This window comes from Vombatus ursinus, unplaced genomic scaffold (genome assembly GCF_900497805.2).
Source record: "Vombatus ursinus unplaced genomic scaffold, bare-nosed wombat genome assembly UNPS02014932.1, whole genome shotgun sequence".
Taxonomy (NCBI): Eukaryota; Metazoa; Chordata; class Mammalia; order Diprotodontia; family Vombatidae; genus Vombatus; species Vombatus ursinus.
The window spans coordinates 4,135,185-4,156,726 of NW_020954710.1; the positions used below are offsets into that span (position 1 = coordinate 4,135,185).

The window sequence follows — 21,542 nt, forward strand, 5'->3', positions numbered from 1 at the left end:
TTTTTTAATGGGCATCTTTCTTGAGTTTTGCTAATGTCTGTTTTTTGATCTACAAATACTTGATCTACAAGTACTTCAACTAAGCTAAATTGGAGGCTAAATGTGTTCCAACAACCTTTTCTAGTTCAGGATTACATTTGGGGAAGTATGATTTAACCTGGGGTCTATCTGAATACGGGTAATAATGAGCTAACTTATAAGGAAGTTCCGCTAAACTACATGACCATATTTACATCTCTTAATCAGATAGCCAAAAAAAAATCAGCAAAACAGCACAAGAGCAAAAATATTTCTGAGACCACTGACGTGTGTCTAACTTTTTCAGATTTCATCACAAACTATAATGTATCAGGCTACAACTGCTTTAAAATGGCATCGCTAGAGTTGTCCTTAATATATATTTTATATCTAAAAAAATCTTTTACAATTACTTTTCCTCATTCTTTAAAACAGGGGTTTCTTAACCTTCTTTGCATCCCGGACCCCTCTGGCACTCTGGTGAGGCCCCTATGGATCCCTTCTCAGAAGACATTTTTAAGTTCATAAAATAAAATAAAGGATTACAAAGGCAGCCAAATGTACTGAAATAGTTTTCAAAACTGTTTAAGTTGATGGACCCCCACATGGGCAAACACTTGCTGTGCTCATTTAGAATCCTGGTGAGGATTCAAAAGGCCAGGGACTGACTCTCCAGCACTGTCCTTCCCCACTCTGAGGAGCCAAGTTTCTGTAACAGGCACCCACCTGTAACTCCACTTGAGGTAAATCCCCCAATAAAGTGCAATCCACATCCCAATAGATACTGAACTCGGCCACATCTAACTCCTTTTTCCTCATTAATTTCTGTACCTAAAGTAGAGGAGAGAAGGAAGATGGGGGGATTCAGTGAATGCTTCCTTCCTTTGCCAAACCATGGTTAGAATACATCCATAACCAATAGGAGTCACAGACCCACACAAAGCATACATACACACACACACACACACACACACACACAGTAGAATAAATCTCATACTAATAATGTTATAGTTCCCATTTACATACTGCTGAAAAGTTTGCCAAGTACCTTCCTTATATCAGCTCAACTGAGTTTCCCAACCCTTTGAGATGGAGACCATGGGTACCGCTATCCTCATTTTACAGATGATAAAACTCCAGCTGAGACCTGCCCACAGCCATTCAGTTAATAAGAGCTCATGGTGGGATTTGAACTCAAGTCTGCCTGGCTACAAGCACAGTACCCTTTCCATTCTGCTCTGACAATCCACAAAGAAGACAAACAAAACACAACCAAATTCTCTGGCCCACTGCTCTATACCTTTTTGGTCTTAGTATTTTATACTTACAGGCTCATTCACAGCATTTTGCATAGACACATTTTTTATGCAGATGCCAAATGCAAAAGGGTGGGAAGGACTGGTCATGTCGTCTTCAAATCGCAAATGGACATCTTGAATTTTTAACTGAATGGGAAAGAGAAAAAAGAGAGATTACTAAGGGACAACTTGCTAGTAAATCATTATGGACAAAAGCCAACTAATCTCTTGAGTACTTAAAAAAAAAAACCAGCAAAACTTTCACACTTACCAAATAAACCCATTATGCCCAGAATTTTATGGCATTCATAAAATCATGAAATCTGGCACAGACAATTTCCTTTGGATTAGTGTGAGAAGAAAGAACATTCTCTTTATATAATTTAAAAGCTTTCTTTTCTTTTAAACTATCTGGTCAGCTGTGCCACGGCATAGTAGCGTGTGTCTGACCAATGTCACTTGGTCTTCCTTTCCCTGTTCTGCCTGTCGCACAGGCCACCTGGGACGAACAACACCAACAGGACCTGTCAAGTTTTTCCTCTCTCTCTCCCCCCTTATTACCCATTACGCTTAAAAGGTGAACGTGTTTTTCCAGGTTTGGTAACGCATCTTCTTTCCTTATGGGAAGGACACAGGGGCTAAAAATCAAAGTGCACTCAGCCTCAAAACATTAAAATAAAAAATCAATAGTACCTAAAATTAAAACTTCCTGAAACAGAACTTAACACCATGACTTCAAATGTTCCCCTCCTCTCAACACAATTACAAATGAAATAGCTTCTGCCTATTCCTGTCACTTATGAACACCATGAAAAAAAGATAGGCACCGTAAGCACTGCTGATCCTCCTAACAATTGCACAAATTAGCACAGAACGTCATGAGACAGGAAAAATATCTAAAGAAATCAGGGGGAAGGCAAATCAGAATGTCAATAAAAACGGAAAATATGGTCAAAAAACACCAAGGCGGTCCTTTTTCAGATTATTACTGTTCCTTGCCATTTGCTGCATCATCACAATGGAACTGATGAGGAGGAAACAGATGTTAAATGACTTAGTTGGCTTTTCTTAATCCAAAATATATTACACTCAGAATGAAAGCATACTATATAGAGATTTAACTACACCATACATGGAACTATATACATTGGCTCATAGGATTTAGAGGTGGAAGTGGCCTTAAGAGATCTTGCAATCCAATCACTTCATTTCATAGGTGAGGAAACTGGGGACCAGGGAAGTCAAATAAATCAACCCTGAAATAATGGAAATAGAAAGTAACAGAAAACAAAAATTTTAAAAATGCATGTATTGATTACAATTATAATATGGAAAAAAATATGTATATAGTCAAAAAGAAAGAGAATTTGGAATAATCGAGTTTAATTTTAATGTTCAGTAGGTCTTTCCTATCTTGCAGTTGTTTTATTGGGTTTATCAAAAAACAACTATATTACAAATGTCACAGCATCCAAAAATTAAAGCTAAAGGGGAATTCAGAGGTCATCAATAGAATGTAAGCTCCTTAAAGGCACAGATTTTCATTTTTCTCTTTGCATCCCATTTGCCAGGGCAGCCAGGTAGTGCAGTGGATAAAGGGCCAGGGCTGGAGTCAGAAAGACCTGAGTTCAAATCTGGCCTTAGACACGTACTAACCATGTGACCCTGAGCAAGTCACTTCACGCTGTTTACCTCAGTTTCCTCATCTATAAAATAAGCTGGAGAAGGAAATGGCAAACCACTACAGTATCTTTGCCAAGAAAACCCCAAATGGGATCACAAAGAGCCAAACAAGACTGAAAAAAACAAATAAATAACAATCCCATTTACCTAGATTATAATAGGCATTTAAGAATTTAGCTTATCTCTCCCCTTCATTCTACAAATGAAGAAACTGAGGCCCAGTGAGGTTAGAGAACTTGCCCAAGGTCCCACCAGTGGAAGAGGAGAAATTCTAATTGGGCCCTCTATTCCCAACTCCAGTAACTCTTTCCATTGTACCATACTGCTTCCTTAGGAAAAAGCCAGGAAAAATGCATGGCCCAACACCCAAACATTTCACCATGATCTATTTCAGTGCATCTGACTAATATCTGAGCAGCAAGAAAAATAGGATGGAATGGAATGGAAGTGAACACTGCACTAGAGGCTGGGGAGAGCCTTCATCAGGCTCCAGGGGTGAGAACCTGATTTTCAGGTTTTGTATATGGCACAGTCTGAAAATGTATGAGCCTGATCAGCATTCTATACCAGTTGAATCCACCTAAAACTCAAGTTATGAATCTGAGAAACCCCTTTCCCTTCCCAAGAGCAGCAAAGACAGGCAGTTGCACTCACCTCGATATTCTCCACAATCCTGGTGACCACAGAGGCTGTGACAGAGTACCAGTAGGATTCTCCTTTCTGCTGACGCTCATTCTGAAAGGGAGAGAGATGGTGTTGGTGGCTTCACACACTTGCACTCATTTAACAAGGGCTGTCAGAGTGCTGCCTTACTTTCCATTTTTCTTCCAGGGCTTGAAGTAATGCTCTCTTACGCTCCCTCTCCAACAGCTTCTCGTTTTCATCATTGAAATCCTGAGGTTTCTCAGGGGCACCAATTAAATGAAGCTTTGAAATGGAGATCACCCAAGGTTCCACGTGAGGACGGTAGAAGGGAATCTGAAGGGTTATCTTCCCAATAACACCTAGAAGAGATAGAAAAGGCCTATTTAAAGCCTGTAAAAACTCCAAGATAATAACAAGAGTGTTTCATGAAATAGGAACAGCAAGAAGAGATCAGAAGACAGAAAACTTGAAGACCAAAAAAAAAAACGTTAATTAAGATGGGTTCCATTACATCAAATGTAACACCTTCCACCTGAAAAAGATGTCTTATCTTAATACAGTTATCTGTATTAGTGTCAATTCCCTACTAGACAGACTTTAAGAATGAGACTGATATACAGCCAGAAGGGCCTTTAGAGATATCTAATCCAGTGGTGTCAAAATTAAATAGAAATAGAGGCCCCTAAACCATACATAAGGATCCCTGCCAATCACATACTGACTTAGAAAACCTCATATTATCATTATCTATGTTTTATTGTGTTATTTATTTTGTTAAATATTTCCCAATTACATTTTAATCTGGTTGGACCTGAATCCAGGTCTCTTAAATGACTTGACCACGGACACGACCCTTAGTTCCCCGTGGTCCAGAGGGAATATGCTAGAGCCTGAAGTCAGCATCCTTCCCCATCACTCTGTCCTGGCACCTCCACTGCCAATCTTATATGACATTTTATATTTTGTTATAATATTATATTATATTTTGTATATTATATTTTTTTTATCTTCCCCAGAACCTATGCTTGCCTATCCCTATACTTGAGTTGTAAGGACAGCTTTTAGGATATATTCTTTAACTCTCTTAAAGCCACAAGTGTGATAAGAGTAAAACGTAATATTTTGTTAATTGAATCCATTCTTCAATTAGAAACTGTAAGCTTCATATGACCCAAAACTGTATTGTATATTTCACAAAGCCTACGATCACAGTTGAAGAAATATTTTATGAATGACACATCTTAAAGAGTTACTAATATAGAGTGTATTTTCCTTAAGTTTGGCCTAGTTTTATTAACTGTGCTATTTTTAAAGCTACCGTAAAAAAAAAATTTAAAAACTCATTAAGTTTTAATTCAATAGTTTTGCAACTCTTAATTGCTTCTTCCCCTCACCCCTACCACCAAAACTAAAAAACCCTAATGTTTTTGTTTTATATATTTTATACAAAATTTGATGTGTCCACGTCTCTCCCCATAGAATGGATTTGTTGCTTTATACACCAGCATTTGGCATGATGCCTGGTCCACAGAAGGCACTTAATAAATGCTTGTTGATGGCCCTGTGTGACCAGGCAGGAAATCCAAAAGCAAAGATGAGAATGGGAGTTGGCAGTAGAGGTGATGGGAAGGGATGCTGACCTCAGGCTCCAGCAGGTCTACTCTGGACCAAAGGGAACTAAGGGAAGAGTCCATAAAAGAGACCAGGCTAATTCCTCTCCTCTAGCCAAACCTACTTTAATGATTAATGCTGTTTGTCCTTCATTCTCAAACAGGACCCATGACATCAGGGAGATAATGCCATGACATGCAAGTGAACTGGATTTAAGTGAGGGAGGCCTGGCAAAGTCACCCGTCTCACTTTTTCCTCCATTTCCTCCACAGCTGGCCGGATATAGATGAGGACAACAAAGGGGAACCTTGGCCTTCTTAGTATTCAATGATTAACGCTTAATAAGAAAAGAGGCAAAGAACAGTCCCTTTAAAAAAAAAAAAATCTGGGAGGGGAAGACCCTCAAGGTTTCTGGCCAAAACAGAAACAACTGCTATTTACATTCATTCTAAGCCAATCAGGACCTAAACAATGACCAAACAGGGCTTGGTCTGAGACCTAAAGTTGGCCAAACCTACCTGCTTTTACTTCAAATGGTAATTCCAGTTCTTTTAAGGCATCTTTCTTTAGTGGTAAGTTTTCCAATTCAACCGCACCTACAAAAAATTAGAAGAACATAATAACTTCATTCCCAATAGCCAAAGTGAAGAACTGAAATGGAAAACAATGATGGAAAGTAATATGTCATCAATAAAAGACAGACAGTTCATAATTCAGATGACCTTCTCAAGAGTCGTTGGTCCCCCTTCTGGAATGCTACCTGTGTTTGCACAGAAGCTACAGTTTTTAAAATACACTATCTACTTCTCTCAAAGTTCCAGGCGCCACTACAAAGCTTGGACTGAATCCGAGGATGGGGACTGGCCAACTTTTCCTCTCCTCCCACTTCAGTAATTCTCTAGACACAACTCATCACTAAGCAGTACCCAAACCCAACAGGTTACTCTAAGAATAAGATATGGAAGAAAATGTCTGGCACACAGAAGTCACGAAATTAATGTTTGTTGACTAAGAAAGCTGTACGTTTTTTTTTAATGGGTATTACATATTTTACTACTTGTATGTTTATTATGTGTGCTACTGATCTGCAATAAAACTAGTACTGCATGCAAATAAAGGAAAGATAAAAATATAATGGGGAAAGTGTTGAATTTGGAAGAGTTGTGGGGTCTGGTTCTAATATTTCTTACATGTGTAATCTTGGCCAAGTTAATTAATTTTTATGAGAGTGTACTGCTCTACAAAAAGATGGAGAGGAGTGGTCACAACGGAGAAGATGATCTTGAAGGGCCCTTTCAATTCTAATCCTATGACCTGGTGGAAAAGATTCCTGATTAAGTCCAATCATCTCATTTTTAAGACCGTTGCACGGAATCAAATGCACTCTCACCAAAGGTAGAGTCAAAGATACAAAACGTTCAGTGACAATCCCCTCTCTGAGACAGAAGGAGAATTAGGCACATACACTGACATTTTCAACTTTTATCTCTTAAATAAGCTTAAAAAGGGGAAAAGCACATGACTTCTTTCCTCCTTTGATCTATTTCTATTTGGAGCTACCCCTGGCTCCAAGGACACTAGTAGCCAATCAAAAAATTAAAAATTAAAAAAGCTAAATGACAAAAAAGCAAAGAGTTTTTTCAATCATCCTTGATCTCAGTACCTTCCCTCTGATATTACCTCCAATTTATCTTGTCTATATTTTGTTTGTACACAATTGTTTGCATGGTGTTTCCCCCATGACACTGAGAGCTCCTTGAGAGCAGGGGCTGGCTTTGAAGTTGGTTGGTTGTTGGCTTCCACCTTTCTTTGTATCCTCAGTGCTGAGCACAGTGTCTGGGACATCACACCCATTTAATAAATGCTTATTGACTGGACCGGACCTGCCTTAAGGTTGGGTGGAAAAGAGGAAAGGGAGACAAGAAAGGCCAGACACTCCAAAACAAATGCAGACAGAGAAGAAAAACAAAATTTTTAATTTCATTCATGGTGTGGGAAAAGTTAGTAAAGATTGACCATTTCCAATTCCCCTCCCCCATGCTGACTGGTCAGACTAGCACGAGTCTCTCCTCGCTCCAGTCCATCGGCACTCGACTATCAGAGTGATCTTCCTCAAGCACAGCTCTGACTCTGTCACCCCTACTCAGTAAACTCCAGTTCCCCCTCCCTTCACCTCGAGGATCAAATAAAAATCTCCTGTTAGGTCTTCAAAGGGCCCCCGTAAGCTAGCTCCCCTCACCTGGGGAGCCTTCTTATTCCTTTCCTCCCCCAGCATGTCCTCTTCCGTCTAGTGACCTGGCCCCCGAGTTGTTCCACAAACAAGGCGTTTCATCTCCTGACTCCAGGCATTCTCTCTGGTGGTCCCTCATGCATGGAATGCTCCCCCTCTTCATCTCCACTTTCTGCCTCCCTTAGCTCCTTGAAGTCCCAGATAAAACCTCACCTTCTAGAGGGAGCCTTTCTTGACCCCTCTTAATTCTAGTTTCTTCCCTCTGTCGATCATTTCCAATCTATCCTGTATATAGCTTGCTTGTATATTAATTATTTGCATGCCGTCATTAGACTGTGAGATCTTAAAGAGCAAGGATTGTCTTTTACCTTTCATTGCATTCTCAGGGTTTAACAAAGTGCCTGGCTCACAGTAGGTGCTCAATAAATGTTTGCTGACTGACTGTCATAACTCCTCATCTTGAGAGGAAATAACCCTCATAAAAATTTTTTTAAACATATTTTTTAATTTTTAAAATTCCCTATACCAAAGAAATCACAGGTCCAATGCCTATCTCTATGCTCATTTACTTCAAGCAGAATGCCAAACACATTCACAAAGCCCCATGTGTAGCATTTTCTTGTAATCTAAAAATTCCCCATCTATGAATAGCACAAAATCTATGTAATAGAACTGAAGTGAATTTAGAAACTGATTCTTTCCAAAATTTTAGCCATCTCCTGAATGTCTCTCTCTTCTGTTCTGAAAATCAGACAAAAACCCATATAAATGCTCACTGACTTAAAAAAAAAAATACAAATAACAGCATCTGAGTTTTTGTATATGGCCAAACAGAGGTCAATTTTTAATAATATCTATCTGGTAGATCTGCATGTGGAACAGAAAAGGAATATGAGGGAAAGGGAACAGTGACAGAGTGAGAGCCAAAGCAGGATTAAAATTGTATTTTTTTAATTAAATTCACAGGGTCAAGTAAAAATCTGTTACTAATGAAACAGCTGGTCAAATAAGTTAGGACATCAGGAAAACCCACTGGCCTATCCTGGATGACCTATAGCTATAAAAAGAAAACCATTCACAATTATAATGCAGAGAAAGCAGTAGATTTAGTTATATACAAACTTATCTGAATTCTATTCAATATCGGTCTATCATCTGTACTTCCTACCCATTCCAAATCATTTTATTTTTATCCACATCTGCTAAATGTGGATATCTGCAAATTTCTAACTCCCTTTTCATAATTTGATCTCAGCTGAAAGAAGCAGAATGCCTTGTAAATGAAGTAATACATTTTTAAAGCATGGCTGTGAATGATAGTTAAGATTTATAAAATAATTACTACAATCCCACACAAAAAAATTTACAGAATCACAAAGTCTCAGAGTTGGAAGAAACCCAAGAGGCAAGCTAGTCCAATCAATTAATCAATCAACAAACAAGGACTTGTTGGGCACCTACGATTGTACCAAACACTACGCTAAGAATTGGGATTACAAAGACAAAAGTAAAACAGTCCCTGCCCTCAAAGAGCTTACATTCTATTGGAGGACACAACAGGTACAATCATAAGTAAATACAAAACATATCCAAAGCAACTAAAAGGAACACTTGGAGAGGAAGGCACTAGAAATGGAGCTGTGGAGGAAATGCACCTACAGAGAAGAGCATGGGAAAGGCATGGAGATAGAAGATGGAGTGTCATGGGTAAGAACAAGGGACAACCAGGCCAGTTCGGTTACAATACCAGTATAGGCCACAGAACTCACTGAGGAAGGGAATATGCAACAAGCCTGGAGAGATATGAGGAAGCCCGGTTGGGAAGATCTTTAAATGTCAAACGGAGGAGTTTATATTTGATCTGGGAGAATGATAGGGAGCCACTGGAGTTTGTGAAGTGAGGGGGTGACGTGGTCAGACATACACTTCATGAAAATCACTTTAGCAGCCACTTGGAAGAGAGACTGGAGTGGGGACAGATGTGAGCCAGGGAGACCCAACTGGCAGACCACTGAAGAGACGATGGGCCTAAAATGGGTGGCAGCAATGTCAAAAAAGATGTAAATGAGAGATGCTGTGGAGAGAGAAGAGCCAAGATGTGGCTACTGACTGAATATTCCGGAGAGTGAGTAATTAAGGATGACATGAGATCAAAAGGATGGTGTGACTTCACTGCCAAAAAGAGAGACGTCTAGAAGAGGGAGGGTTTGGAAGAAAAAGAGAGTAAGCTCTGTTCTAGACATGGTGAGTTTGAGGTGCCTACTGAACATCTAGATCAAAATGTCCCATAGGCAATTAATGGTGTAGGACCGGCATGCAAGAGAACAACTAGGACTGTCCACAGACTTGTGAACTATCTGATTAGAGATAACAATTCAACCCTTGGGAGTTGATCCAGTCAACTGGAAAGTGTGTAAAGAGAAAAGAAAAGAGGGCCCAGCAGAGAAGCCTGGGAGCCTCCCATGTTACTGTAAGACAGAGATAAAGACCCAGAAGGCTGAGGAGGGTCAAATGGGTAGAGGAGAACCAAGAAAGGCAACATCAGGAAAACTCAGAGAACAGAGATTATCTGCAAAGAGAGAATGGTCAACAGTGTCAAAAGGTACAGAAAGATAAAAAAGGATGAGGATTGAGAAAAGGTCATTGGCTCGAACAACAAGAGATCATGAGCAACTCTGGAGAAAGAAGTTTCAGTTGAGTGATGAGGTGGGAAACCAGGCAGAAGACGCAGAAGATATCTTGTGAGGAGAGGAAATGGAAGAAACAAGTGGAGAGAAGTTTTTCAAGAAGTCTGGCAGACAAAGTGAGGGAATAGGCAGTGGGAGTTCTTAAGGATAAGGAGATGGGAAATTTTTTAGGCTGTAGGGAAAGAATCAGTAGCTAGAGAAAAACTGAACAAGAGAAAAAAGAGAAGATACTAGGGGCTATCTGCTGGAGAAGATGGAAGGGGATGAAATAGGAGGCAGTGGTATAGAGGATAGCCTTGGTGAGAAAGAAGGCCACCTCTCATCAGAGACTAAAGGAAGAGACAGAAAAGGAAAGAGTAGAAGATGATGTCAAGGGGTTGTGAGATGAAGGGAAAGAAGAAGATGCTCACAGTAAAATGCCCTATTTTTCTCAGTAAAAGAAGACACAGAAAAATGCCCCATTTTTCTCAATGAAAGATGAAACAAGGTCCTCAGCTGAGAGGGTAGAGCAAGAATATCCAGTGGAAAAGTTAAGGAAAGAAAAGAAAGTTTAGTACAGACATGCCCAAATGGGCCCAAGATGTGCCTAGACATGAATACTCTCTATGACAATCCCCAAAACTGATCATTCAGCTCTCACTTGATGTGGAATCTAATACTTCTTGAGGCAAATTGATCCTAAATCTGCTTCTCTGAAACTTCTAACCATTACTCTATGTTCTGGCATCTGTGGTCAACCCTAATCATTCTTCCATATGACAGTCCTATAAATATGTCCAGGGGTGGGGAACCTGCAGCCTTGAGGCCATGTGTGGCCCTCTAGGTCCTCAAGTATTTTACTCAGTCAAAAGGCCACAGCCAAAGGACCTGGAAGGTCACCAGAGTATTATTATGTCTCTTATTCTGAACAACACCTTCTAGTAATGTACCATGAGAACACATTAGCTTTTTTGGCCACCATGTTATATTGTTGACCCTGATTAAGTACAGAGAGACTATTACCTCCCTTTAAACACTACAACTCTCTTAACACAGCATTTTTATTTCATTAAACACAGTGCTGACTCAGTGAGCATTCAGTCCAATAAAACCACTAGATCTTTTCCAGATAAACTGCAATTTTGCCATGCCTCCTCCATCTTATAGTCATGAAGTTGATTTTTTGAATCCAATTGTAACATTTTACATTTATCCCCATTAAACTCCATCTTAATATATTCATCCCAATATTCTAGTCTGCCAAAACCTTTTGGGATCCTATGCCATTCTGTGTTACCTACAAATTTCATAACCATGTCATATGTATGTTTATCCGAATCATCGATAAAAATGTGAAGAAGCACAAGGCCAACTCCTAATTCTTGAGATACTCCACTAGAAATCTCTTTCAAAGCTAACAATGAATCATTAATGACAATTTTTTGGGTCCAGTCATTCAGCTGCTTTGGAATCATCTAACTATACCATACTTCTGCCTATTCTTATTCATGGATCATTTTCATTTTCCCTAATACGGGCATTGTGTCATCAAGATCTTCAGACAATATGTTGAATGGGTGAGTTAAGTAAACATTCAGCCTATACCTAACGGTCAACCTTTATGAAAGACATGTTTTCTCAGTCCATTTCCATACAACAAAGACTTCTCTGACATTGCATTTAGAGTCTGAGAGTCTCAGAGCTAGGAGGCACCTCAGAGATGATCCAGTCCAATTCACACATGAACAATCCCTACAACATTCCTGACACCCACAGTAGCTATCTGACATTCACCTGAATCAGGAACAAGGAACTCACAACCTCCCAAGCCAGCTCTGCATCTGCAACTTTCACCAATTATTTTTAGTTCTGCCTCGAGAGACCAAGCAAGACAAGCTGAATCCTTCCATCACCTAACAGCTACCTTTAAAACTGCCAGCACGTATTAACGCCTAGGGATGAATTCCAATCTCCAAAGTTCATCTTCTGTAGTTAATATGCTCAGCAGAAATACTTGAGGTACAGCTAACAGAACTTCTTAGAGATAAATACTTTGAATACTGTGGACACTTTCCATTTTCCATGACCTCTGCCCCCCAAACAAATGAAATCATCCTTTCTTTTACACAGCATTCAGATGCCCTAGGGAGAGCACTAGCTTTGGGGTCAAACAACCCAGGTTTAAATCCCACCTCTGTGTGGCCTTGGGCAAGTGACTCACCATCCTAGGGCCTCCATTTTTTATCTGTAAAATGCCAAGGTGGATCTAGATAGTCTCCAAGGTCCTTTACAGCTCTAGACCTATGACCTTTTACCTATCGAGTAAAAGTCTGGTTTAAATACAACTGTTCTGATGAACAATGTAGAACTACACCCAAAGGGCTATAAAACTCTGCATACCTTTTGACCCAGCAATATTACTCCAGGTCTGTAGCCCAGAGAAATCAAAGAAAAAGGAAAAGGACCTACTTGTACAAAAATATTTATAGCAGCTCTTTTTATGGTGGCAAAGAATTGGAAATTGAGGGGATGTCCATCAATTGGGGAATGGATGAACAAGTTGTGGCAAATGACTGTAATGGAATACTATTGTGTTGTAGGAAATGACAAGGAAAGTGGTTTCAGAAAAACCTGGGAAGACTTACATGACTAATGCAAAGTGAAGTGAACAGAACCAAGAGAGCATTGTGCCCAGTAACAACAATATTGTAAAGATAATCAACTGTGAATGACTACTCTGATCAAGTTAATGATCCAAGACAATTCCAAAGAATCCAAGATGAAAAATACTGTCCATTGCCAGACAGAGAAATGATAAACTCAATGCAAACTGAAGCATACTTTTTTTACTTCCTTTATTTTTCAGGGAAGGGGAGGTGTGTGTTTTCTTTTGCAACATGGCTAATTAGGAAAATTGTTTTCCATAACTCACATGTATAATCTACATCATATTACTTGCCTTCTCAAGAAGGGGAGAGGGGTGGAAGAGAGGGAAAGAATTTAGAACTCAAATTTGTAAAAAATGACTGCTAAATTTTTTTACATATAATTGGAAAATATTTTACAAAATAAATAAAAATATATTTTTAAAAAATAGTTTAGTTTAAGGCATAGACCAAAATCTCACACCATATACTAAAATAAAGTCAAAATGGGTTCATGATTTAGATATAAAGGCTGATACTATAAGCAAACTGGGAGAGCAAGGAATAGTTTACCTGTCAGATCTATGGAGAACAGAAGAATTCAAGACCAAACAGGAGATAGAGAACAATACGAAAAGCAAAATACATAATTCTGATTACATTAACTTGAAAAGTTTTTGCACAAAGACAATGGAAGGTAGAAAACTGGGAAAGAATTTTTACAACCAGTCTCTCTGATAAGGGCCTTGTTTCTAAAATATATAGAGAATTAAGTCAAATTTATAAGAATATAAGACATTCCCCAATTGATAAATGGTCAAAGGATATGAACAGACAGTTCTCAGATGAAGAAATTAAAGCCATCTATAGTCATATGAAAAAATGCTCTAAATCACTACTGATTAGAGAAACAAAAATCAAAACAACTCTGAGGTACCACATCACACCTATCAGAATGGCCAACATGACAAAACAGGAAAATGATAAATGTTGGAGAAGACGTGGGAAAATTGGAACACTAATGTATTGGTGGTGGAGTTTTGAAATGATACAACCATTTTGGAGAGCAATTTGGAACTATGCCCAAAGGACCATCAAAATGTGCATACCCTTTGACCCAGCAGTAGCACTTCTAGGGCTATATCCCAAAGAGACCACACAAACGGGAAAAGGACCTACATGTACAAAAATACTCTTCTTGTGGTGGCAAAGAATTGGAAATTGAGAGGATGCCCATCAATTGGGGAATGGCTGAGCAAATTGTGGTATATGAATGTGATGGAATACTATTGTGCTATAAGAAATGATGAACAGGCTGACTTCAGAAAAACCTGGAGAGACTTGTATGGACTGATGCTGAGTGAAGTGAGCGGAACCAAGAGAACATTGTATACAATAATAGCCACGTTTGAATGATGACTAATACTGATAAACTTAACCCTTCCTAGCAATACAAGGATCTAAGACATCTCCAGAGGCCTCGTGATGGAAAATGCTATCCACACCCAAAGAAAAAACTATGGAAGCCGAATTGCTAATTTTTTTCTTCTGTTGAGTTTTCTTTCTTCTTTCTGATGGTTCCTCCTATTGGTTTTAATTTCTACTTACAACATCGCTAATGTGAAAATACATTTAATATGAATGTAAATGTATAACCTATATCAGATTATGCACCGTCTTGGGGAGGGTGGTGGGGAGGAAGGGGGAGAAAAATTTTAAACTCAAAAGCATATGGAAGTGATTATTGATAAATCAAAATAAATTAATAAAAAAATTTTTTTTAAAAAATAGTTTAGTTTACAAAATAAAATGTTAATGAGAGCAATTTAAAGGGAAAAATTTTCACACCAATCAACTTTTTTCAATAGCAAAACCAAACAATTAGAATGTGTACTCCCAGAAGACAAGAATTACGTTTGTCTTCTGTGTGGTATATACAGTATCTTACATATTTAGGTACACATACTAATGATAAGATTCAAAGTTGTTCATAAGATTAGGAGCTAGAAGGTAACAAAAAACATCTAGCACTTTTGGTGGTAAAAAAGAACTGTAAACCTAGTGGATTCACATCAGTGGGGAAATGGCTGAATACCTTGTGTCACGTGAATATAACAGAATATTATTGTTTGGTAAGAAATAATAACGGGGAGCTGGGTGGCGTGGTAGACAGAGCACCAGGCCTGGAGTCAGGAAGACTCATCTTCCTGAGTTCAAATCCGGCCTCAGACACCTACTAGCTGTGTGACCCTGGACAAGTCACTTAACCCTGTTTGTCTCACTTTCCTCATCTGTAAAAGGAGCTGGAGAAGAAAATAGCAAACCAGTATCTTTGCCAAGAAAGCTCCAAATAGGGTCACAATGAGTTAGACACGACTGAAAATGACTTAATAACAAAAAGAAATAAGTATGAGGAATTTAAGAAACACAAGACAATTTGTATAAACAGATAAGAAATAAAATAAACAAAAGAATAATATACACAATGACTACAACAATAAATGAAAAGATCCCCAAAAGGTAGTTGGACTCTAAGTAAATGAAAAACCAATAAAAGCCCCAAAACAGATGAGGAAACTATCTCCCTGGGTTTGCAGTGAGGTGGAGGACTCAGGGCAGAAAGCTGTATACTCAGAAGAGGCCACTGGCTTTTGTTTAACTGTTCCTCTTAGATACAAGGGAAAGTTCAGTTTCAAAAGCTGAAAGGGAGAGAGAGTATGTCCAGAAATGACTGCAGCGAAAAAAACCAAACGGTATAATATAAAACCTATTTTTAAAAAAATATTCTACTGAAAAAAAAAAACATAAAAAATATCTAACTCAACCGCCTCATTTTACAGATGAGGAAACTGAGTGAGAGGAATGAAGTCTCTTCTCTGAGGTCCCAAATGTGGGTTGGAAGCATGGCTGGCCTTGGAGCCTGGATCCTCTAAGGTTCTTCTGTTCCTTGCCAGGTTCTGCTCCTAACTCTCCAAGCTGTTCTCTTGCAGGCTCTGTATGTGTCTAAGCCTGGAAGCCCCATCACTGTACTCCTGGACTTCACCCTGGGACCGCCCTCCAACCCTGGACTCCTCACCCTGGGAGCTCACTGTACCCCTGCAGCACCTTCCTCTGGCTCGAGGTTTCCTGCCAGAACCTCGACTTTGATTTTATTCCAGGCTGCTCTCCCTCCACCCCACCTCCCCCATCCCCCTACCTCCACCCCCTGGACTATCTTCCTTCCATATCTGGTACTTTCTCCCTCCCTCCCCACACAACTTATCAGATTCCTTTCATGCATTCTCTTTCCCCCACTTCAACGTAAGCTCCTTGAGGACAAGGACAGTCTTTCTGCTTGAATCTGTATTCCCAGAGCTTAACACAGTGCCCAGCACACAGTAAACGCTTAATGATGCTTGCTGACACTATACCACCCTGCTTTCAGAAAATCTATTTTAAATTTCACATTAATAAAGTAGCGCATATTTTATAAAGACAAAAACTCAGAACCACCTATGAAATCTATTTCTAAAACTACTTGTCATCTATAAAATCTATAGCAAGTCAGTGGTAAACTTAAAGTACTTTGTCAAATGAGATAATGCATATAAGCTGCAAACTCAAATGGAAATGACTACAAATGACATCAATCACATAAGTACATAGTGACTTTTAGATGCATTTTGTTAAAAAACAAAGTTTAGACATTTTATTATTCTGAATATAAATGGGAATCATAACTATAAAGAGTCATACAGTGCCAAAGACGAGCAAATATATCCTTACCTTTTAGAAGTGCTACAGAAAGTTGATCAGTGTTCAAATTATTGACATATTTGCCCAAATAAGTATTGAGAACCCAGGCTACAAGACCTTCCAACATGACTGTGTCTTGAGGGGATATTTAAGACTCTAATGTCATTCTCTCTCACATACACTCATGGTTACAGAAGAATCTATGGGGGAAAAAAATGAGAAGAAATGGAATTACTAGGTGAATCTCCCTAAGCTACCCTCAAGCACATCCCCATTTTTTTGGCAGCTGAAACTTACTTCAACTCAGAGATTTAAAATCCAAAATAGGTCCAAAAATTCATTTTAAAAAAATCATTTCAATGAATTACTCGAAGAGAACACCAACAAGATGCTTCACTGAATTGCATCAGGAGTGGATTATTGTATTTCAAGTTAAAGCTGAAGTTACTCTACTGTCCAGAGAGAAATGTACCAATGTTCACCAGTCTTTCCTAGATTTCTCATTGTTAAGTCACCCTAACTCAGGTTTGGAAATTATGATTAGATTATGATTATGATTAGAGGAGCTTTCTTCAGGTTTCCGTTGAACTAGATGGACTTTGAGATGTCCGTTCCAAATCTGAAATCTTGTGATTCTTTTGGAGTATTACACACCTTTAAATAAGGAGGAATTCATTCATAATCCATAGACAAATTTGTAGTAATAGAAAAACTATTACCATTAATAAAAGTGAAAATGATAAGTCCTAGGAAAATTTAACACTAATTTATTCATTTATTATAAAAGCAAATGAACTCTCTTTGGTTCTAATTACTGGAGCTCAATACTGAATTACTGGTTTAGTAGAGCTTGGATACCTGCAAGTCAGTTAAGTATAAAAGAAATAGAACTGGGTTTGACATCAAGAAACCTATATTCAAATCTTGGCTCTGAAAATAATCTTAAATTACCTCACACTTTTAGGAGCTTCAGTTTTCTTATCTATAAAAGGGGGATATGATACTTAAATTGCCTACCTCACAGACATGATAGAGGGCATTAATTTTGTAAGCCTTAAAACACTATGGAAATGTAAGCTACCATTATGATCTACTAGTACTATATACCCCAATCAACCTATGAGGAAACGAAGCACAAAAAGGTTGGATGAGTTTCTCTGGTCCTTCAGCTAGTAGATCAAAATTGGAATTGAATTATGAGTCTTACCTCAGCCCACTAATCCACTTTCACCTCTCTACCATTCAATTCAGACTTAAGCAAGACATACTTATGATGTCTGCCAGGGCATTGATCCCAATTGGAACATTTTTACCTTCAGGATCATTTCCAAGTATTTCGTTCTTCCCTCCCCACCCCCAGGATTCACACTGTTGCCAGATGCACAATACCATCTACTACTGCTGAACTAACAAAAATATATAATCCATTTCTAATAAATTGTGTTAGTTCAAATCTCCCAGCCAGTTTTGATGGCTATTGTCCAAAGGCAGTTTGTAACCTAAATACATTACTATATTAAAAATTAAAGAAAATAAACTTTAAAACAAGTGGGACTCTGAAATTCATCTATCATCCAAACCCCTCATTTGATGAGGAAACTGAGGCCCAGGGAGAATAGATGACTCAGCCACAGAACCATGCACCTCTTTACTGACAGATCAAGAACTAGAGGCCATGTCTCCTGACTCCTGGTCCAAGATTCATTCTACCACATCATGGGAGATTAAATAATTTCCTTCAAAAATGCTCAGAAGAAACAACATTTTGTAGAAACCAACAAATTTTAGGGAGGTTGTTGGGTATGCCTTATATAAAGATGAAATTAAAAAAGTAAATATGAAAACAAACATCTTCCTGACAGCCTGAGAAAAAGATACTTGACATGAAAATAGAACTACTGTAATCTTAAATGATTAAACCGACTGACAGATTATAGAACTATAATGGCTGGAGAGGCAGAGGTGCAGGTCAAGAATGGGAAGGTATTGACGCTAATTCTTCAGGGCAGCTTCTCCCACATGAAGCAAGCGTCAGTCAGTACTGACACTTATGATTAAACTCAAGCTGTCTGACAGCTCCTAGTTCTTTCTACTGTCCTGTCTAATCAGTGCCAAACACTAACCCCTTCCTGATCCCTGCTCACCCTGCCCTTCAGTCCGGCCAACACTCCGTGGTTGTTGCTGGGTATCAATCGGCCCCTGCTCGGCCAAGTGGCTGGTATGCATGACCTTGAGTTAGCCAGGATCCTCCTTCCTGAAAGTGGTCAAAGCCAGAAGGAAGGAGCCCCCCAGCTCCCCTCTCCAGACAATGCACCCACTTCTTCCCAGGGTGGCAGCTGCAGGTTGCAGCAGGGATACAAGTGTGCTGGCAGGGAGAGTCCTGAGAGGAGGCGGGCAGAATATCCCAGCAGGGAAGGAAAATATCAACAAGTGACAGTTCCTCCTCCTCCTCCTCCTCCTCCTCCACAGCCCTTCTGGCTCCCACCAGGGAAGGGAAGAAAGGAAGGGCATGGAAGAAGCCCATAACACTACCTAGTTTCCTGCATGGAGGGCTGCGGTGGATCCCTGTTGCTGGGGTCTTGCACAAGGACAGACAGGCTCTTGGAAGGAGGGTCTGCCCAGGGACCTGGATACCTCCCACCCAACACCAGAAGCCTGGGATCACTGAAGAGGGCTCACTTCCGAGAAGGGGGCAGGCAGTTAAACGGCCTGGGTGCCTGCCAACTTGGGAAGCTTGCACCCAGAGAAGAGGGACGCCCCTCTCCATGGCTCGGGTGCCCAGCCTCCCACAGACCCAGGCCCGGACACTGAACGGGGCCAAGGGGGGAGAGGGCTCAAGCACCCGGCCGGGTCTGACCCATTTAGGGGTGAAGCAGCTTTGAAAAGCTTCCTGGGGAGCCCTAAAGGGCTGCGGGGACGGCCGGGCCTCAGACGCGGTCTTACTAATGCACTTTTGCACCAACTCTCAGACCCTGCCAACTCACACTTCTCACACTCACACCTGCCCTCTAACACTGAGCCGTGTCCACACTGGCTGCTCACACCCACACTCACATTCCTAGTAAACTCATCCTCACACCCAGTCGGAAACATCAGCATCCAGGTGCACACTCGGTCATGAGTGCACTGACACACTCGGCCACACGCACTGAAAACATTCACACTCAAAGTCACATGTGCCGACCCTCGGACGAACACACCCACGGGCACTTTCACAGTCGGCGTGTATTCACACTCACACAGCGGGGGTCGCCCGTGCTGGCACACTCAGGCACACTCACCCCTGACCCGGCCCCGGTCACGTGTGTCCACTGACACACTCAGGCACACTCGCTCCTACTGGCCCGGTCCCAGTCACGTGTGTTCACACTCAGGCACACACTCGGGGTCACCCACGCTGACACGCTCAGGGGACCCTCACACTCATCCCCCAGGGCCCCACCCTCGGCCGCTCGGTCACCCCTTCCCGCCGGTCCCGGGGGTCCCCGCCCCGGCTGCTCTCTCCCTCCCTATCTCTGGGGTGGGACGGGCGGGTCTTAGGCCGGAGGACCCCCGGTCCCGCAGCCCGGCCCGCCCCGACCTTCCGGCGCCCCCCCGCCCCCCCCCTGCCGCGGCCTCAGCTGCTCTTCCTCCTCCTCCTCCTCCTCCTCCTCCTCCCCCTCCTCCTTCTGCTCCTCCTCCTCCGGCCCCTCAATGGCGCCGGCCGCCGCTCCGTCCGGACCAGACCTGACCAATCGAACCCACGCCCTCGATGTAGGCCCAGCCCAGAGAGAGGAGAGCGCCGAGTCATCGATGGGTTCGCCCACGCCGCCCCGCCCACTCTCGGTAGACCTGCCCGACCGGCCCGGGCTCCTCCCCTTTCTGCCCCCGCTCCAGCCTCCTCCTCCCTGTCCCCCGCCCTTCTCTGCTCCTCCTCTGCTCCACCCCTCCCTCCTACCCCGGGGGCGCCGGGGACTCTGGGAACCTGCTCGTAGGTGCGGGCTCGGGCTTGAGTGACCTTGACCAAACCGTGCTCTTCTCTAGGCTCCTACCAACTGCGGGGGTGGGGCGGGCGGGCGAGCAGCGCCCTTCCTTATCTCCCCCGCCACTGTCCGACCTCCCCTTCACCCTGAGTTCGTCAGAATCCTGGACTCAAGTTAAAAGAGTCGGGCTTCGGGCTAAGAAAACCAGAAACTGGCTCTGCCTGTTAGGGAGTGGACGCACACACTCCTGCCTGTGCTAGCCGCTGTGCTCAGCACCGGCGCCGAGGATGCAAAGCAAGGCGCAAGCGGGTTCCTGCCCTCAGGGAGCTTCCAGTCTAACGGAGGAGATAACCTGCAAACGATGAAATACAAACCATGTATACAGGATTCTCCGGAGATTATTTTAGAGGGAAGGCGCCGGCCCTATGGGGGGTTCAAGAAAGAAGGTGGAGGTTTTAACGGGGGCAGCCAGGAGGTGGAGGAGAAATGGCAGATTTAAAAAAGAACTGATTTGGACAACATCTAACAACAAGCAATTGGTAGGCACCTACTATTTGCCAGGCACTCTACCCTGGCGTTGGAGCTAGAAAGACAAAAATGAAACAGTCCCTGACCTCATGGAGCTTAGACTGTAGGAGGAGAAGATATGTACATACCTACAGATATGTACATATGTACAAAATAAATACAAGGTTATTTCAATAGGAAAATACTGGGAGCTGGGGGAAGAGATGAAGCAGTTTTGAAAATATAAGTTATTTTCTGGCAGGGATTGTTTCATTCTTTGTACTTCTATCACCAGTGCCTGGCACACAGTAAATGCTTAATAAATGATTGAGTGATTTAACTGAGTTTGAAGGAAACTAGGCATTGCAAGGGGAGGGAGTGCCACACATTTCCTTGAGATTCCTCCAGCGTCTGCTGGCTACCCTAACAAGTTACTGACTCTACATTTTCCCGAGTGTACCTTTTTGCTAAAATGCATACCCTTCCACTGTCCGTCAAAGGTCTCCCATCATTCAGTTCCACCCAAAGCAAGGTCCCTTTAA

At 41.4% G+C, this 21,542-nt stretch overlaps 1 protein-coding gene across 5 annotated transcripts in view; it reads right to left on the reverse strand.

The window, feature by feature from the left end:
* Positions 1-20,167, reverse strand: part of VPS13D (vacuolar protein sorting 13 homolog D) — a 329,312-nt gene extending 309,145 nt beyond the window's left edge. For 3 of the 5 annotated variants that reach the window (XM_027843937.1, XM_027843939.1, XM_027843934.1), the window contains exons 1-7: positions 20,137-20,167; positions 16,562-16,731; positions 5,774-5,851; positions 3,813-4,003; positions 3,654-3,734; positions 1,347-1,463; positions 745-849 (exon numbers count right to left, since the gene is read on the reverse strand). In XM_027843937.1, the coding sequence (XP_027699738.1) occupies positions 745-849; positions 1,347-1,463; positions 3,654-3,734; positions 3,813-4,003; positions 5,774-5,851; positions 16,562-16,658 (669 nt within the window). In that variant the 5' untranslated portion in view covers positions 16,659-16,731; positions 20,137-20,167. Of the gene's footprint in view, positions 1-744; positions 850-1,346; positions 1,464-3,653; positions 3,735-3,812; positions 4,004-5,773; positions 5,852-16,561; positions 16,732-18,675; positions 18,735-19,063; positions 19,112-20,136 lie in introns of those variants that run through there. The other 2 variants (XM_027843936.1, XM_027843935.1) reach the window with 2 other exon arrangements.
* Positions 20,168-21,542: the final 1,375 nt, after the last annotated feature.